At 37.1% G+C, this 19,786-nt stretch overlaps 1 protein-coding gene across 1 annotated transcript in view; it reads left to right on the forward strand.

The window, feature by feature from the left end:
• Positions 1-19,786, forward strand: part of ADAM28 (ADAM metallopeptidase domain 28) — a 67,050-nt gene that overhangs the window by 12,604 nt on the left and 34,660 nt on the right. Inside the window, exons 3-8 of the mRNA XM_056118822.1 lie at positions 58-134; positions 1,527-1,605; positions 3,871-3,947; positions 10,350-10,539; positions 14,314-14,385; positions 15,579-15,650. Of these exons, the coding sequence (XP_055974797.1) occupies positions 58-134; positions 1,527-1,605; positions 3,871-3,947; positions 10,350-10,539; positions 14,314-14,385; positions 15,579-15,650 (567 nt within the window). The remainder of the gene's footprint in view (positions 1-57; positions 135-1,526; positions 1,606-3,870; positions 3,948-10,349; positions 10,540-14,313; positions 14,386-15,578; positions 15,651-19,786) is intronic.

Genomic DNA, 19,786 nt, shown 5'->3' on the forward strand with positions numbered 1-19,786 from the left:
CTACCAAAAGAATATTTTTGTGTGTATTTTACTAGTAAATGTTGTCCATTTTTGCAGGAGAAATTTGAAACTGAATTGAAGTACCAAATGACAGTTAATGGAAAAATGGTAGTCCTTTATTTGAAAAAAAGCAAGTAAGTTTCTTTGCTTTTGATATTCTCACTAACAGGAATTCAGTCTGTGAAAGACATGCTCATTAAATGTGTCAATATTGATAGCTCTCACAAAACTTAACTAAATAATCTTTTGCTTTCTATAGTCTCAGGGTATTCAGCAATTACTTGTTCCTACTTAACTAGTAGAAACACATTAGGTAAAACACAGTTAACTAATGGTTTGATGCTTCTGTTAATAAAACAAAATGGATGAGGCACAAGTAGAAACATTTGTTGTGAAATTTTATGGAATATCAGAAAAAATAGTATATTTTACTATATTCTTTAAAATTAGTCATAAATTATATTAAAGTCCAGAATCAACAAATCAATGTAAACCAAGAATTTGATTGTCTCAGTTCTCTCTCATTGCTTTTTACCCAGCTATCCACTCTCAAGCATTGTTGTCCTTTTCTACCATATTTATTTTCATCTAATTTATCTGAATTTAACAGTTCTTTCCAAATTTCAGTTCCTTAGATCCTGCCTAAACTTAATGATAATCTCTATAAAGTGACAAAAAATATTTTTTCTAATATATAACAGAAATTTCTTAGTGTGAATAAAACAGCAGAATTTTAATGCAATTAAGTTATCATCTTTTGAAAAAATCAAAACTACTATCACTTATAAATTGTGGTTTAATGGAATGAAACAGGTTTTTATTCTCGCAGATTTAGGTATGATTCTTTGCCACTTAAACTATTTAATCTCATGTGAAAAACAAGAAGAGTAATATTTATCGTGAAGGGTTGTTGAAAGGATTAAGTGTACATTTTTACAAGAGACTAATGTGCAGATGATATTTGATATATATCAGTTACTTCCTTTTCTTTTCAAAAACATATTCAGACTCTTATTTTCTGATCGGCTATTGGAAAATAAAATTAAGCAACTCATTGAAAATGCTGCAGGGGCCCTTACTAAGGCTGTCCTACTCAATTTTGAATAAATCCTTCTCTGCCACAGTTGTGGTCATTGGCGACTGAAAATAATTGACCGGACATGGTGAATCTTTTGACCTATCCGAAACTGCTAAGGAGAAGCAGTCTCAGTCATTTTTAACCAACATTGCTCCTTTTAGTTTCATTTTCCCTCAAATCTTTTGTCATTCAAGTTGCAAATTTTGGTAAGAAAGCAGATAATTGTTTAGAGACCACTCCTCAGGAATATCCTGGTTATTCTCAGCCTTTCCATTTTAAGCACCTCTTTCATGCTTGGACTTTGTCTTGAAGGGTTTGAAGAATTGGGAGGTTAGTTCAGTAATTTTTTTAAATGTACCCAGTGAGTGAGAGCTCTCACTTTGATTATTGAACTTTGCAAATGTAGTGAGCAATCATCCCCTCCCTTTTTTTCCCCCACTTTCTCCAGGGATCTTCTTGCATCGGGCTATACAGAAACACATTATAATCCCACTGGAAAAGAGATTATCACAAGTCCACAGATCATGGTAAAACAGATTTATAGATTTGTTGTTCTCTCTTTTTAAAAGACTTTTTGTATTTTTATAGTTTTTCTTAGTATTTTATTTATTTCCTTTTTTTTAACTGTTTACCTTTTATTTATTTTTTTAAATTTTTATTAGTGAAACACCATGAGGTACAGTTGTAGACTTACAAATTCTTGTGCTTGGGTTTCAGTTATACAATTACCAAGTACCCTTCCCTCCACCATTGCCCATTTTCCACCACCACGGGTCCCAGTATCCCTCCCATCCCCCCATCCCATCCTGCCCAACCCCATCAAAAAATGGGGCGACGAAATGAACAGAAACTTTCTCAAAGAAGAAATCCGAATGGCTAAAAGTATTTTATTTCTTTAAAAAATTTATTATGGTTTAGGTAATATGATTGCTATGGTGTTGAAGTTTATAGTATTGATGTACAAAGTCACTGCTCTCTTAGACTCTGGGCCACACCAAAGGCAGCGTGATTGCCAGAGTGAAACTGCAGTTAGGGGATTGGTAATTTATTTGGTAGAAATAAATGTTTAGAAATAATTTTTTTTTAAAGTTCAACTTTTTTACAGTTTGAAAAGAACAAAAGCATGTATCAAAAACCCTGGTATCCACTTCAAGGCTTTATGGATTTCCTGTGAAAGGATCCTGCTATTTTTATTAGAAGAGTGAAGAATTACATATCATGTATTGTTCATACCCATCACCTGTCTAAAAGATGGACTGTCAGATTCAAGATTATTACTTCAGTGCCTAGTTTGCCAAATTCTATTTTTCTCTCTTCAATATAGCCTCTGCTGACTGGTTCAGAGCAATCATAGTGTGAAATGGAAAGTTATATATTTTATAACTGCCCTTTTCTCAGAGTTTCATTTTCTATTAGAAGTCAAACATTGTCTTCTTTCCTAACCATGCTACATGAAATTTACATGAGACGGAACTCATCTGTGTTAAAATAGAAAGGCAAAGAAAAGAATTAAGAAAGGCATTTTACTCCAAATGGAAGCAGGTTATGGTTCAATAATCTAATTAATATGGCAGGACTCTTTGGAGATATGATAAATCAAGAGAAAAGAATGTAACACTGGAAAAAATATTAAGATGTTAGAAAGGTAAAGGTAGGTAAAGGCCCTCCCGTTGATCGTCGATTTGCTCGAGCGGGCCCAGTAACGTCTCCATTGGAGACTTTGTTGTTACTGTGTCTGGCATATCCAATACTCTCGGTAGCTTGCCGGGCTCTCCGAGAGGGGCGGAGGAATCGAACTCGGGTCGGCCATGTTGGCCGCTTGTAAGGCGAACGCCCTACCCGCTGTGCTATCGCTCCAGCCCTATGTTAGAAAGATGTTAGAAAGATGTTAGAAAAATGATGTTAGAAAAATAATGAGCAAAGTAAAAATTTAGTGCTAATGATGTTAGAAAAATAATGAGCAAAGTAAAAATTTAGTGCTAATGTCTTTGGAACTCAGGTTTTAAACTTACAAATGTTAACTGGCTTCCTGTAAATTTCACTCAACTCTTAATACACAATTTTAGCAAAGCCAAAATTTATGTTAAATTTTATTTCATATTTTCTACTTTGGTGATAATTACTTATTTGATGGTAATTAGCTTAATGTTAGAGCTTTCATCCACAAAAACTTTTTTTTTTTACATTTCTTTCATGTGGTATATAAAGAAACAATGCAGAGAAGTGGACAGTATTTACTGATAACAACTCTTGGACTTTTACTACAGAATTGAGATTACTAAGCACCATGGAGAGGGCCATTGAGGAGTGGGGAATGAAGAAATAATTTGAAATGACTGTGGACAGTGGTAGAGGTCTTTGAAACTTTAGTGGTGGTGGAGGTGCAATAAATTTGTACACTAAAAGAATAAATGTTAACATTATTATAACAATATTATCTCAACTGCAATAAAAAGATAACAAAATAAGTTTTTATTGAATCACTGTGATATACAGTTACAAATTTTCATGCTTAAGTTTCAGTCATAAAATGATTGAACACCCATCCCTCCACCAGTGTACATTAAGAAGTGTTTTCATATCTCTAAGTTGACTGTGCTTTATGTAAAATGTTTTAAAAGTATTATATATAATCTTGTTTTGTAATGCACATTATATATATTCTTATATATACAACATATATTACAAATGGTAGATATAAAAGCCTCTTTAAGATATCAAATTCAATTTACCAGTGGACCTATAAAATACACATACATTCCTTCACAAAATTCCTTTTCTCTTTTCATTAGGATGACTGCTATTATCAAGGACACCTTATAAATGAAAAGGTTTCTGATGCTAGCATCAGTACATGTAGGGGTCTAAGGTAAGAGTTCATGAATACTTTGTCCCTGTGATGATGAGAAGAGTGCTTTAACAAACATGATGATGTCATATATAATATGCCTCATAATTAATTACACTATAGACTATATATTATTCTATGTATTAAGAGAACCCATCTCAAAGAAGAAAGAAAGAGGAAAGAAGGAAAGAGAAAGAAAATAGAGAAAGAAAGAAAAAAGGAAGAAGCTAGAAAGGAAAGAAGGAAGGGAGGAAGGAAGGAAGGAAATGGCTTTTCTTTTTCTTTTTAGACACATTTTAAACTTTAACTAGTGCCACATATAAAACTCCCATAAAGAGATCTTTTCTTAATGCGATTCTTTTTTGTCTCTATTCCAAATTTATTCTCATGGCATGGGGATTAATTGATCATTAACAATGGGAAGTGTTCTTCATTTTTTAATTGAATAACTGTGAGATAGAGTTACAAAGTTGTTCATGGTCAGGTGTCAGTCATACAGAGTTGCAACACCCATCCCTCCACCAGTGCACATTCCGCACCACCAGTGTCTCCAGTATACCCCCGCTTTTCTACCCTCCCCCTGCCTTCCTGGCAGACAATATTCCCCATACTCTCTCTACTTTAGGGCATTATGGTTTGCAATGAAGACACTGCTTTCTGTCTCTTTTTCTCTCTTTCCCTTCTCTCTCTTTCTCTGTCTCCTTTTGGCATTATGGTTTGCAATACAGATACTGAGAACTTATACCAAGCATTGACCAGTCCTCCTGGCCCATTTTACCTGGCCATGGATATTAGTTTTATACTGTTTTCTTTATATCTCACAAATAAATGCAATCATTCTATACCTGTCCCTTTCCTTCTGACTCATTTCACTCAGCATGGTACTTTCCAACTCTGTTCATTTATAGGCAAATTTCATGACCTCATTTTTCCTAACAGCAATATAGTATTCCACTGTGTAGATGTACCATAGTTTCTTTATCCATACTTCTATTCTCAGACACTCAGGTTGTTTCCATATTCTAGCTATTGTTAATAGTGCTGCAATGAACATTAAAGTGCAGATAGCAATTCTGCTGTGTGTCTTGGGGTGCCGAGGGTATATACTCAGAAGTGGTTTTGCTTGGTTGTGTGGAAGATCAATTTCTAGCTTTTAGGGGAATGCCTATATTGTTTTTCCAAAAAGACTGAACCAGTCACCATTCCCATCAACAATGAAGAAGAGTCTCTTTCTCTCCCTGCATTGATTGCAGATTGGTCTTTATTGCAATACTATGCTGTTTTGATTAGTATCACTTTGTAGTAGAGTTTGAAGTTGGGGAAATTGATGCCTCTCATCTTCTTTTTCCTAAGGGTTGCTTTATTATTTAGCTAGGCAAATATTATGGGGATTACTGTTCAATATGAATTTTAAAAGTGTTTGATCTATTTCTTTTAAATATATCATTGGTATCCTTATAGGTACTGCATTTAATCTGTATAACACATTGGGGAATATTGTCATTTTGACAGTGTTAATTCTCCCAATCCATATGCATGGGATATCTTTCTATTTCCTCATGTCCTCCTGTCCTCATGTCCTCTTTCACTTTGTGAAGTAGTGTTTTATAGCTTTTTATAGTTTCCTTTCTATAGGTCCTTCAACTCCTTAGTTAAATTGATTTGGAAGTACTTGATTTTCTAAGGCATGATTGTGAATGGGTTTTTCTAATATCTCTTTCTTCTCTTTCATTATTTGTATATAGGAAAGCCATGGACTTTGGGGTACCAATTTTATAACCTGCTACTTTACTAAACAAATTTATTGTTTCCTGGAGCTTTTTTGTAGATTCTTTAGGATTTTCTTGGTATAGTATCATGTCATCTGCAAATAGTGAAAGCTTGACTGACTTCTTCCTTTTGTATCTGGCCTTGATACCTTTTTCTTGCCTAATGCTATGACAAGTACGCCTTGTGCTATATTGAATAAGAGTGGCGGTAATAGGAAACCTTGTACTGTCCCTGGTCCTACAGGAAAGGCTTTTAGTCTTTCCCCGTCAAGAATAATGCTTGCCATGGGATTGTGGTAGATGACATTGACTATATTGAGGAAAGTTCCTTCACTTCCCATACTTTTAAGAGTTTTTATCATAAATGGATGCTGGATCTTGTCAAGTGCTTGCTCTGCATCTATTGATATTATCATATGGTTTTTATCTTTTCTTTGATTTATATGTTGTATTTTATTGATTGACTTGCAAATGTTAAACCATCATTGTATCCCCAGGATGAATCCTACTTGGTTATGGTGTATGATCTTTTTGATGAGTTGTTGGATTCTGTTTGCTAGGATTTTGTTGAGGATATTTGAATGTGTGTTCATCAGGGATATTGGTATGCAATTTTCTTTTTTTGTGACATCTATAGAAACTGTTTGGGACTGCTTCTTTTTCTTCAATCTCATGGGAAAGCTAATAAAGGATGGCAGAAGTTCCTCTTTAAAGGTTTGGAAGAATTTACTAATGAATCCATCTGGGTCTGGGCTTTGATTTTGGGGAAGAATTTCAATTGCCATTTCAATTTCCTCAATGCTCATATGTTTGTTCAAGTATTCCAAATCTTCTTGGTTCAGCCTTGGATAGTTATAGGAATCCAGGAATTTAACCATTTCTTCAAAGTTCTCTTTTTCCATGACATAAAGATTCTCAAACTAATCTCTGATGATTCTATGGATTTCTGCAGTTTCTTTTGTGATATCACCCTCTGTATCCTGATTTGGTTTATTAGGATTTTATCTTTTTGTTTCTTTGTGAGTTTTCCTAGTGGTTCATTCATCTTGTTTAATTTCTCAAAGAACCAGTTTGGTTTCATTGATTTGGGGGTTGTTTTTTGAAATTCCAGCTCGTTAATTTCTCCTCTAAGTTTTATTATTCTCTTCTTCTGTTCTCTTTGGGCTCTTTTTGTTGGTCATTTTCCAAAATCTTAAGCTGTGAGGTTAAGTTATTGATGTGAGCTCTTTCTTCTTTCCTGACGAATTCTTGCAGAGCCATAAACTTCTTTTAACACTACATTTTCTGTGTCTCACAATTTCTGGTAACTCATGTTCTCATTATCATTTGTTTTCAGGAATCTTTTGATTTCCTCTTTGATTTTCTCTCTAATCCATTGATTGGTCAGTAGCTAGCTGTATAATTTCCAGGTGTTTGATTTGATTCTTCATTTCTGTGTGTGACTTACTTCCATTTTCAGTGCATCATGGTCTGAAGTGGTAGTTGATATCATTTCTATACTTTAAATTTTTTGGAGGTAATTTATGTGGCCCAGTATGTGGTTTATTTTGGAGAAAGATTCCATATGTACACTGAGAACAATTTGCATTTTTTTCCTGAACTTTGGTCTGGTTGTAGGGCGTTTGCCTTACAAGCCAGCCAACATGGCCGACCCGAGTTCGATTCCTTCGCCCCTCTCGGAGAGCCTGGCAAGCTACTGAGAGTATCTCACCCGCACGGCAGAGCCTGGCAACCTACCCGTGACGTATTTGATATGCCAAACACAGTAACAACAAGTCTCATGATGGAGACGTTACTGGGCCTGCTCGAGCAAATCGATGAACAACAGGAGGATCGTGACCGTGACCAGTCTGGTTGATCTATAAGAGGTGACAAAGTTGTGTTGAAATCTCCAACTATTATTGTGTTGCTATCTTAATCTCTCTTCAAGTCTATTTAAGTAATTTGATGGTCCCTCATTAGGCACATATATATTTAGGAATGTTAGTTCTTCCTGATGTACAGATCCCTTGATCATAAGAAATAATCCTCACTGTCTCTTATAAACTTCTTCAACCTGAAGTCTATGTGGTCTCATATTAAAATGGCCACCCCAGCTTTTTTGAGAGGGCTGTTTTCTTGGAGAATTATTTTCCAGCCTTTGACTTTGAGTTAGTGTTTGCTTTAATTGTTCAGATAATCAGGCAACAGTATCGGATTCAATTTTCTAATCCACCCTGCCATTCTGTGCCTCTTGATTGGTGTAGTTAGTCCATTAACATTGAGGGAGATTATTATTATGGGGATCTGTGACATCTTTATGTAGGTGTTTTGTGTATTTGTGGAGTTTGTCTTATCTTAAAGTAACATATTTAGTTCTTGTAACAATGGTTTTGTGTATAAACTCAAAAAAAGACAGCAGTGGGCGGCAGTCTATCTCTCCCGCAGCCAGCGTTCGGTAGTCTCATGTCTCATCCCCCACCCTGAGGAGTTCTATGGTGATGAGTAGGTGAAGGAAGGAAGGAGGGCCAGGCTGGTTGGTCTCAGTTTCAGTTTATTCCAATCCTCTCTCCATTCATTCTGGTCACTCTCCTCTGCCTTCCCTTGCCCATTCTTACAGTCTCATCAAATCCCCTAGCATGAGGGATTGTGGTAACAATTACACATAGGTGTGGTCACAATCAACAGGGGTAAAGTTCTTTCCCTCGGGGAAAGCTGCTTCTAGGACAGATTCTCATTATCAAATTGACCCACTCTAGAGCAGAATCCCCTGGGTGTGTTTCTCCTCTCCTTATCCAACAAACATATAAGCATATATAATATAAATCATTTTGTGTGGCTACAGTAAGAAATACCTTAAGCTTATAGAATTGCTCTCCTAGGGCCATCTCAATCTCAGACTACAGTGCTCAGTCCAGATAGTCTTTTGTATCCCTAGCAGGGCAGGGTCCTAGTCTCATCGTTACTTTTGGATCATGACAGCATTTGTCTATGATCAAGCTCTTAACTTATAGTTACGAATCGTTGCACTTTGGCCTGGCCCATTTCATGCCAGGGTAGCTCACAGCTTGCCCTGGGTCCATTCAGTCTCTCATCAGGACCCTGCTTTGGGGATGCTAGGAACTAAGGGCAACTGAGGCTTAAGTCAAGAAAGCAGACACCTGGGAGTGAATAATATTCAAAGTCAATTAAATCCTAAGTTACAAAGCATAAAATTAACAGTCTTCCTGTATCTATACAAAGAGGGCATTGCTTTAAAATAAACTATTCAAAAGACATAAGGAAAGGAGAAAGACAATATTAACTTACAATACAATTTCAGTGTCCTAGAAGAATCTGACCTTACAAATAATTAACAGATTCTGATTAGGGGAAGAGCTGGTTAACTGGTTGGGAAGGAGAGCATAGGGAAGAATTTACAGGTAAACACAATGGAATGGAAGTGCCTCAGGAGCACTGTAATAAAGCTGAGTTCCTCGCCAAGGGGGAAAGGGCAAAGCAATGTTAAGCCTAAAATATTTGGAGCTATATCCCAACAGTTTTTTGTCTATGAACTTCCTGAGCTGTTGTTTGTATGTGAAGTTGTGTATTGTTCTTTCAAATCTGAATGAGAGTCTGGCTGGGTAAAATATTCTTGGTGAGCCATTAATTTCAATGAGCTTTTCACTGTATGCTTCACATATTATTTCTTTAATTGGTTACAACGTTCCAACTTACCTAGGTTTTATTATGTACATTTCATCTATGGAGAAATTGAGTCTATGTGAGTTTAAGTAATGTTCTTATCTATCACAAATGTTATGTAATAGGATCAGAATCCTTATTTATATCTCAAGAGAAATAAGGGTAATCATTTTTGTTTGTTTAGGGGCCACATATAGCAACACTCAGGCTTTCTTCTGGCTCTGTATTCAGGGATTATTCTTGGTTGTACTCAGGGAGCCATGTGTAGTGCTGAAGATAGAACTTGGGTCAGACATGTGAAAGGCAAGCATCACCTGTTGTACACCTATTTTATCACTCCAGCCCTAATGGTGATTTTCTGTGCTTTCTATGTTGAAAGAGGTTATAAAATATTTTCCACTTAAAACTTTAAAACATTATTTTAGCACCATGGTTTTTAAATTTGTTCATAGTAGAGTTTTAGCATACATGATTCCATAACCAATCCAACCCCAAGTACAAATTTCTTTTCACTAATGTCCCCAGGTTCCCTACTCCTGCCCATGCTTCTTTAAAAGACACAATTTGAACGTTTATATATCTCTTCTTACTTCCCACTACCCTTGATTTCTTTTCTTCATGTTCTCATTTTTGTAGTCTAGGGTCCAAAGCATTCTATGTGTACCCTCTTTAATACTTTGATTTCCCTTTTCACTTTGTACCTTTATAGAAGACTAGTCTGGACATTGGAAGAACACTCTCTTGAAATTCAGGAAATTTCCATTCTTGTGTTAACTATGGGATAAGTTAGCTATTCAATAATGCAGAAGTCTCACCCCCAGCAGGATTCATATCCTCAAGGAGAAGATTAGTTTAGATCACCAAAGAAGGTATCTTTAGCTATAGTTTATGTAGTATTCTACTGCCATAAAGTTGGAATGTTTGGACATTTGTATCTTTTCAGAGAGTTGTGTCTATAGCACCAAGAAGCATAAAACAATTTGTTTTTCAGAGGCTACTTCAGTCATGGAGATCAAAGCTACTTCATTGAACCTTTGGGCCCCACAAATCAGGATGAGCAGGAACATGCGCTCTTCAATTATGATCCAGATGAAAAGATGAACAGTTCTTGTGGAATGGATGATGTTTTATGGGCACATGGATCTCGGCAGGCAGTGGTTCCTCCTGCTTCCAGTCTGATTGTATGTACACCTTTAGTTTTCCTTGGTGATATATTCGGGGATCCTATATTAGTAGTCCTGGGTTCTAATATTTACAATGACAATGGACTGACATGTTATATTCATTGTTATATTAGCAGACTGTAATAAAACTAAACCATTGCTGCACATGATGATTTATTAAGGTATTTACATATAAGCTATTACTAATGATTCTAAGGATTAAAAGAAGTTTTAGATATAATAGTTACTAATAAAAAGAAGTCTATTAAAGCATTTCTACAATGTATGACTAAGGTATTAAATGTTAGTATGACTTTGAGTAAAATATCCTGTTATTTATGAATGGGATCATAAGGAATCTTTCTAAAAAGTCCTGGGGATATAACAAGAAAAATAAAACCAATATTTTTATAGGAACTCAGACAACTTTACATATGGAATTTTATTCCAATTAATAGAAGAAAATACATATAACTTTTGTTTGGAACTACAGAGTATATATTAAAATCATTTTCTAATCAGCGCAATGCTTCCCTTGCATCTTTGAGGACCATGGGTGTGAATTCAACACCATTTTTTTAACATTGATTTTGTTGTTGTTGTTGTTGTTGTTGTTGTTGTTGTTGCTGCTGTTGTTTTAGCCATACACAGCAGTGTTCAGGGATTAGTCCTGGCTCTTTGCTCAGGGATCACTCCTGGCAGACTAGAAAGTTTATATGGGGTGCTAGGATCAAACCTAGACGGCATGTGAAAGGGAAATGCCCTACGGCTGTACTATAGTTCTGGCTCCCTCAGTTTCTTTAGAATCCTGTTCATATATGAATCTCTCCTAAATATCTCAGAGTTCATAAGCACTGGAAAGAAATAGTGTAAATTTTTTAAAAAATTTTGCTGATTTCAATGTTTTGTGGATTTAAATCCTACTGGAGAAATACAAGTAGCCAGAAGAACTACTTTTGGTGATGGTCCCTGTGATCTTGTTAATGTGGATCTCCTGGGTGAGGTTGTTACAGCCCTTTTATTTCTGTTCCCAACTCTTGATAATCATTCACAGTGCTCTTGTTTTCATGGCACCCTATTGTTTTGTGTTTCTTCATATCATCTACTAGCACTATAATTCAGTTAATTTTTCTGTTGGAACTATTACCTCTTCTCTATGTGCTAATTTTTATCTCTTTTCTATACTCTCTTAAGCTCAACCCTGGGTACAGTCTTTTGCCTTATTTACAAATTATTTTCTGTATAGCACAGCCTTCTTTAAACAGACACTCTTCCTAATCACTCTCATTATATAATCTCCAACTTTGACTGCTTCTCCAAATCCAAACTACTCCCTTCCTCTATCCATTTGAACTTCTGATATGTAACAAACTTAATGGGGTCAAGTAGAATGATCAGTTTATAAACATCAAACAAAATTTGCTTCTTCCTTATTATTTCCCACCTCAGTCTATTTATCACTCGCTCCTGGCCAAATATTAAAACTGTCATTGGTTTCTCTCTCTCTCTCCATCATCCTTCCTCAGCTGTATAAGCAAAAGATGCCACGTACTCTGTTTCTCTGTGTTCCTTCTTCCCAACTACCTTGCAGCATTATCCATCTCATTGTAACCATGGTGGCAACTTCTACCTGATTTCTTCACTTTCATGCTTGTCTGAGTAGAATTTATTCTCCATACACTAGTAACTGCAATTATTTTTCTGTAGAATACATTATATTTTCTTTTAATTTTAAAGACTTCTAATATTTTTATTGCATTTAGTATATCACTCTAGCACTGTCCTCCTGTTGTTCATTGATTTGCTCGAGTGGAACCAGTAACATTGTGAGACTTGTTACTGTGTTTGGCATATCGGGCTGGAGCTAGAGCACAGTGAGTAAGGCATTTGCCTTGCATGCAGCCAATGGCTGACCTGAGTTCGATTCCTCCACCCCTCTCAGAGAGCCCAGGAAGCTACCAAGAGAGTATCTCACCCACATGGAAAAGCCTGGAAAGCTACCCATGATGTATTCGATATGCCAAACACAGTAACAGGTCTCACAATATTACTGGGCCCACTCGAGCATTTAGTATAATATCTAGAAAGCTACGGATGAAAAATACTCATTATTATTGGACCCCATATTCCTGTCTTTTCTTATTGGATAATATAAGTATCAAATTAGCTACTTTAGTACAGATGGAAAGAGTTGATCCTGAAGCACAAATGTTTGTGAAAATGATAAGCTAGACGAGGGAAGATAAATAATTTGTGTATTCATAAAAATTTAAATATGCTTCAGGGTGGACTTTAAAGTGCTTTCCCTGATCTTCTATTCTGTAACTATTACTCTGTCCCTCATTTTCACATTCTGACATTTAATCCTTACTATAGTGCTAATGACGGTCCTAATTCCCCTGACCCTGGAAGAGCCCCCAGTTCGCCATCGAGCTACACTAGCATGAGAGAGGGGCAAATGAAGATGTTACTGGTGCCCGCTTGAGCAAATCGATGAACAATGGGATGACAGTGATACAGTGCGATACAGTGATAGCACTGGTTATGATTAGACAAATTTATATTTGCTTCCTTATTTTGAGTCAATTCCTCAAGCAGAAGTGCCATGATTATTTCACTTCTATAAACCTAGTGTATAGATCATGATTTGGAACTCTTATGTGGGGTTGGGGGTAACCAATTTTTTGTTATATAATACCTAAATGTCTCCCTTCCATCATCTGATGTGATGAGTACAAGCTATTCACTGGCTAAAAGACATGCCTTTCCAGAAATGAAGCAGAAAGTGTTTTGATGGTTTATAATTTTGGGAGAAAATATATCTGTTACTTTTCAAAATACATCTGTTACTATGAAATATGGGTGTTTTTGATTTTTTTGAGGAAAAGGAACATAAAATAGAGACACTAGGGAGATAAGAATGAGCCCCAGCTCTACTGAGAAGAAAAATGTCTGGGTGGGGATGGAGAGATAGGACAGTAGGTATGGCACTTGCCTTTCATGCAGCTGACCTGGGTTCAATCCTCAGCGTCCCATACGGTCCCCAGAGCCCACCAGGAGTGATTTCCGAGTGTAGAGCCAAGAGTAACCCCTGACCACTGCATGGAGGAAGGAGGGATAGAAGGGAGGGAGGAAGGAAGGAAGAAAGGAAGGGAGGGAGGGAGGGAGGGAGGGAGGGAGGGAAGGAAGGAAGGAAGGAAGGAAGGAAGGAAGGAAGGAAGGAAGGAAGGAAGGAGAGATAACTGACTGGGTTTCTGAAGGATTCATGCATCTTGCTCTTAGTAGAGGAAGAGATTTCACAGGAACAGAAATAAAGATTGACTCAGAAAAAACATTAGGAGAATGCAAAGGTCAATGTTTTTCTATATCACAACAGGATGGTGGACAGTCTTGGGCTCTAAAATCCAAGGACTTTGTGTGACTGGAATGCAAGCATGAAAGTTTATAACTCTGTAACTGCACCTCATGGTGATTGACTAATAAAAAATTTTTAAATAAATAAAAAAAATAAAATCTAAGGACTTTGATTTTGGTTTCATACTCCTTTTTGATTACATGTGCAGTGATTAAACACTTTGGTAAACAAAAGGAAGAGACAAAAGAATACATTTCTCTTTTCCAATTTTAACATTCTGAACTTTGGCTATGGATAATTTTGGTGTTAAAGTTAAAACTTTAATATTGTCGTTTCTATCTCTATTCACTGAGTTAATAAAATTATGTTTTGAATAAAATAATAAGTTTTATAGAAAACGTGCTGCCTAATAATTCTATTTTTTATATTTATTGTAGAAATTTAATGATCGGAAAGCTCAGAAAAATAAGAAATACATAGAATATTATTTGGTACTGGATAATGGTGAGGTAATTATATCAGATAATTGTGCCTTTAAAATGTTCTAGATAAGTCTTTTCATTGTGTGAGATTTTAAATATGTGGATCCATTTTAAAAATCATGAATATGAGCTATTATATTTTAGAAAATATTCTGAATTAAATTTATAGGTAATTAGACTGATATGATTTCTCCTTAAGAATGTGCTAATAATATGCATACATTAGTTTTTGTGCTTTATTGCACCATTTTTTTTAAATCTTAAGAGCTACAAATAGTTTCCACTTAAGTTACTTTGTCATTTGGTTCTCAGTTAAATAGAAAAATCATTGGTAAATTTATACTTATTGGCAAGTGGTAATTATTAAAAGGTCAATGAATAAAATCTGAGAAAGATGATTTCAAAATAATATTTATTGATCATCTCCTTTCATAAGAATTAATTTTTAGCTGTCAGAGAAATAGCACAGTGTGTAAGGGACTTGCCTTGTAAACCATATGGTTCCCTGAGCTCTGCCAGCAGAGAAACCTGAGTGCACAGCTAGAAATAAGCTATGAGCACAGCTGGATATTACCCCAAAACAAAACAGAAAAAAATGATTTCATTTTTACATATTGGAATTTTTTAAAACTGAGATTTACATGTGTTATCTCAAAAGAAATCTTAAAAAGTGAAAATTAATTTGTTCAGGCAACAAATCTTCGTTCTTTCTTATTATGCTGAATGTATTTGTTGTTCATAATCCTTTATGAATAAATTCTATTTTGCACAGAATAGGAAATCATGGTATTTTAACAGACTATATTTAGAATAATCCCGTAGACCTTTATACTACACTAGTACTTCCCCTCTACCATTAAAGTCCATAAAATTACTTTGCTTTGTTTTGTTTTGTGGCCCTACCTGGCTGTGCTTGGAGTCACTCTTGGCTTGGGGTTTCTTGCTCTCAGCAGTGATCAGGAAACCATGTGGTGATTGATTGAATCTTCCACATGCAAAGTATAAGCACTAGGCCTTTGAGTTATTTCCTAAGCCCCTAATGTATTTTAACTGAGCTAAAGAAATAAAATGAAGCAGTTTCTTTCTCAACTTTGAGTATTAATATTTATAACTGGTCTTGAATTTTAATTGCTGTTAAGTATTATAAACATATTTGGGGGGTAAACCTTCAGTTATATTCATTTATGTCAGTGCCCACATTTTTCTTGCTTGTTTTCTAGTTTAAAAAATATAATGAAGATCCAGAGGAAATAAGAAAAAGAGTATTTGAGATGACCAATTACGTCAATATGGTGAGATATATTTTATTAAATGTAACTTGAATAATTTTCAATGAAGTGTCATTGGAGGGCATAACTGTCTAGCTACTGACAGGTCCAGTCCCAAACCGTGCAGGCTTGGAGATCTCAGCCCCGGGTCCCACACACCTGGTTTCCTCTGCCAGTTCTGTTATGCCTGAGGCTTATCCAAGTGTGTGAAGAGTGGCCCCAGTAAGGCCTTGGCTGGGGCCTGGAGGTCTTCAGCTGTTGGGCCCTGGCGAGGATAGTCAGGCACAGGGTAGGAGACTCTGCCTTGTGCTATCCCGGGAGCTTGTTGTGATAATCTCTGGATCCTGGCCGTTGTTGGGGTTACATGGCAGTTGGAGGGCGTAACTGTCTAGCTACTGACAGATCCAGTCCCAAACCAAGGCAGAAATAGGCTGCCAAAACGCAGAAAAACAAAAATGATTGTCTGTACTTTTAATGCTCGTACGCTGGCATCTACTGCATCCATTGAAGACCTTATGGTACAAGCGCGAAAGATCAAGTACGACATCATTGGTCTGACTGAAACGAGAAGACATCAATCACATCATGCCGTTTTCGACACTGGAGAAGAACTGTTCCTTGGAACATGTGATAAAAGAGGCGTCAGTGGTGTTGGTATCCTTGTCAACACAAACTTAGCCAGGAGCACTGATTCATTTGAATGCCTAACAACCCGAATCGGACGATTACACTTGAATAGATGTGGCTCACTACCGGCAGTTTCTATCTTTGTTGTCTATGCACCAACATCCAGTTATGGTGAAAGAGAAACTGAGAAGTTCTACATGGAGCTGGAGAAGTTCTATAAAGAAGATCACACCTTCTACAAGATCATTGTCGGTCATTTTAATGCCAAATAGGACCAAGAAGATCAGTCGATGAACTCCACATCGGGACCCATGGCCTGGAATGGAACGAACAGGGTGACAGACTGTCTGAATTCATCATGTCAACCAAAACCTTCCATGGTAACTCACAGTTCCAAAAGGCTGAATCTAAACGTTGGACATGGGAGTCTCCCGATAGACGGTTCCACAATGAAATAGACCACATCATATTCAATCGGCAGTTTTGCCTAACCGATGTTGCTGTTGTCCCAAAATTCCAAACGGGATCAGACCACCGTCTTCTTCGTGCAAAATTCTACCTCACAGAATGAGGAGAAAAGAATGCAAGGTTTAAGAAGAGGACTCCCAGAACAACCACCAACTGGGAGCTCTTTGGCTCTGTTGTGGCAACATGGGAAGATGCCGTCATTGACAACATTGATGAGGAATGTGATCGAATGATTCAGCACCTCCATGATTGTGTGAAGAATGCCAAGAGAGAGATAACCACAAAAAACCGCCTTTCTTCGAACACTCTTGAACTTATTCGCCAATGTGGCTTGGCACATGCCTCAGGCAACCACAAGCGAACATCCAAACTGGCAAAGAAGTGCAGAGAAGCCATCAAGGATGACCTCAAAAACAAGAGAGCAGCAGTACTGGTAGATGCGGCAGAAGCTGGGAAAAACATTCGTAATGCCCGCCTGTCCTTCACCAACTACAAAACCAAGATGACTGCCCTCCGACATCGTGATGGATCTATCACATATTCCAGAAGGGCAATGGAGAAGATTATTCATGACTTCTACTCAGATCTCTTTAATAGCCACGTCCACTTGCCCACATACCACATACCACATGATGGATATGTCGTTCCCAGTGTTCTCCCTTCCGAAATCCAACATGCCATCTCGTCGGTAAAGAAACAAAGAGCACCTGGCCCAGACAAGATCAGACCTGAACACCTGAAGAACTTACCATCAGTACTCATCAATACATTGGCTCGGCTCTTCACACGCTACCTGTCTGAATGCAAGGTTCCATCCCAATGGGAAACCAGCAGGACTGTACTACTATACAAGAAGGGAGACATCCACGACATTGGCAATTATAGCCCAATCTGCCTATTGTCTGTCATCTACAAACTGTTCACTCAAGTCATCCTGAATAGGATTGGAAGAACACTAGATGAAGGACAACCATGTGAACAAGCCGGATTCCGAAAAGGATTCAGTACCATCGACCATATCCACACGATTACTAAGCTCATTGAGGTTTCTCGGGAGTTCAAGATGCCGCTCTGTCTAACATTCATTGATTTAAAGAAGGCCTTTGATTCTGTTGAGACAGAAGCGGTTATGGAAGCTCTAGCCAATCAGGGTGTACAAACTCAATACATCAGGATCCTTTGTGAGCTCTATTGCGGATTCACTACCAAGATCTCACCATTCTACAAAGAAGTAATCATCCATATCAAGAGAGAGGTTCGACAGGGTGATACCATTTCACCAAAACTCTTCAGTGCCACCCTCGAGAACATCATGCGACGACTGGAATGGGAAAGCATGGGAGTGAAGATAGATGGTCGGCAACTACACCACCTCCGCTTTGCTGATGACATCGTTCTAATAACACCAAACATTAGCCAAGCAGCACAAATGCTGAATGACTTTGACCGTGAATGTGGAAAGGTCGGACTACAGCTGAATCTTACGAAGACAATGTTTATGAGAAACAGCCTTGTTCCTGATGCTCCATTCGTTCTCAACGGAACCACCATCTCCGAATGCAACAGTTATATATACCTAGGTCGAGAAATCAACATGATAAATGACCTGGCACCTGAGTTGCGTAGGAGGAAGAGAATGGCTTGGAATGCTTTCAAGAGCGTTGAAGAAATAACTAAAAGGACAAAGAACCTCCAGCTACGAGCACATCTCTTTGATTCCACTGTTCTTCCTGCATTAACATATGCCTCAGAGACCTGGACCCTACGAAAACAGGATGAGAACGCTATTCGGGTCTCTCAAAGAGGAATCGAAAGAGCTATGCTTGGAATATCACGATTCACTCAAATGAGGGATAGAATCCGGAGTTCTGATCTTCGTCAACGCTCAAGAATCAGGGACGCTGTCTCATTTGCCAAGACATCAAAAATCAGATGTGCTGGACATGTAATGAAGTTTACAGACAACCGCTGGACTAGAGCCATTACTGATTGGATTCCACGGGACATCAAAAGATCACGTGGATGCCCACCTACAAGATGGTCAGACTTCTTTGTCAAGACCTTGAATGATCGGTTTGAGGCTCTGCATGTTCCTAGAATGAACAGATACCATTGGGCTATGCTAGCACGCAACCAGGATGAATGTAGACTTTACTGGCACCCGCTCGAGTAAATCGATGAATAACGGCGATTAAGTGAAGTGATTAAGTGAAGTGTCATTGAATATTTCTACAAATTATCACTGAACAGCAAAGAGAGTCAACACTAACACTAGGACTAATGCTTCAGACAGATGCCAGAAGAGTGACCAAAACTTTTATCATTTAAGTTTTGGTCAATATTGTATGAGGGATTTTTTTCTCATCTTTGCCGTACTACTGGACCATGAAGGTAAAACAGATATTTTGGACTGGAGAAATAAGACATGTTTGAGTCTCCAGGCCTGCATTTGGTTCTGTAATCACCAGGAGTGATCCATGAGCACAGAGTTGTGAGTAAACCTGAGCATATTTAGGTGTAGCACAAACACACACACATATAGACCCCCCCACATGCACTCACCACACACACACACACACACACACACACACACACACACACACACGTAGTTAATTTAGGTGAATGATCTTATTTTTCCAGAGCTCAATTAGAAAACATTTTTTAAAAGTCTCAATTGAAAGCACTTGACAAAATAAAATAGAAAAAGAAAACCAAAAAGATGCTTCTGACATTGCTCATATTCATTATCTCATTTCATATTCAGAATTATTCTGATATTGCTAAACTGAACGTTTTCTAAAAAATTCTTAGAACCAAGTATACTACTAATAACTACTAATATCAAAAATTAGAAAAATGTAGAGGAAATACTTAAAATTAAATCGGTTTTATATCAAGGCCAGTTACACAACTGTTTATTCTTTTACATAAGAGTATCATATAATTTCCAAAATCTTTTAAAAATGATTCCTACATTCCTTCTAGTTGAATTTTAGTTGATAATTTGTTACATATATGGTCAGCTTACTTAGTTGAAAGGAGTGAGTTATTTTGTAATATTTGGT

This window comes from Sorex fumeus, unplaced genomic scaffold (genome assembly GCF_029834395.1).
Source record: "Sorex fumeus unplaced genomic scaffold, SorFum_2.1 ptg000039l, whole genome shotgun sequence".
NCBI lineage: Eukaryota > Metazoa > Chordata > Mammalia > Eulipotyphla > Soricidae > Sorex > Sorex fumeus.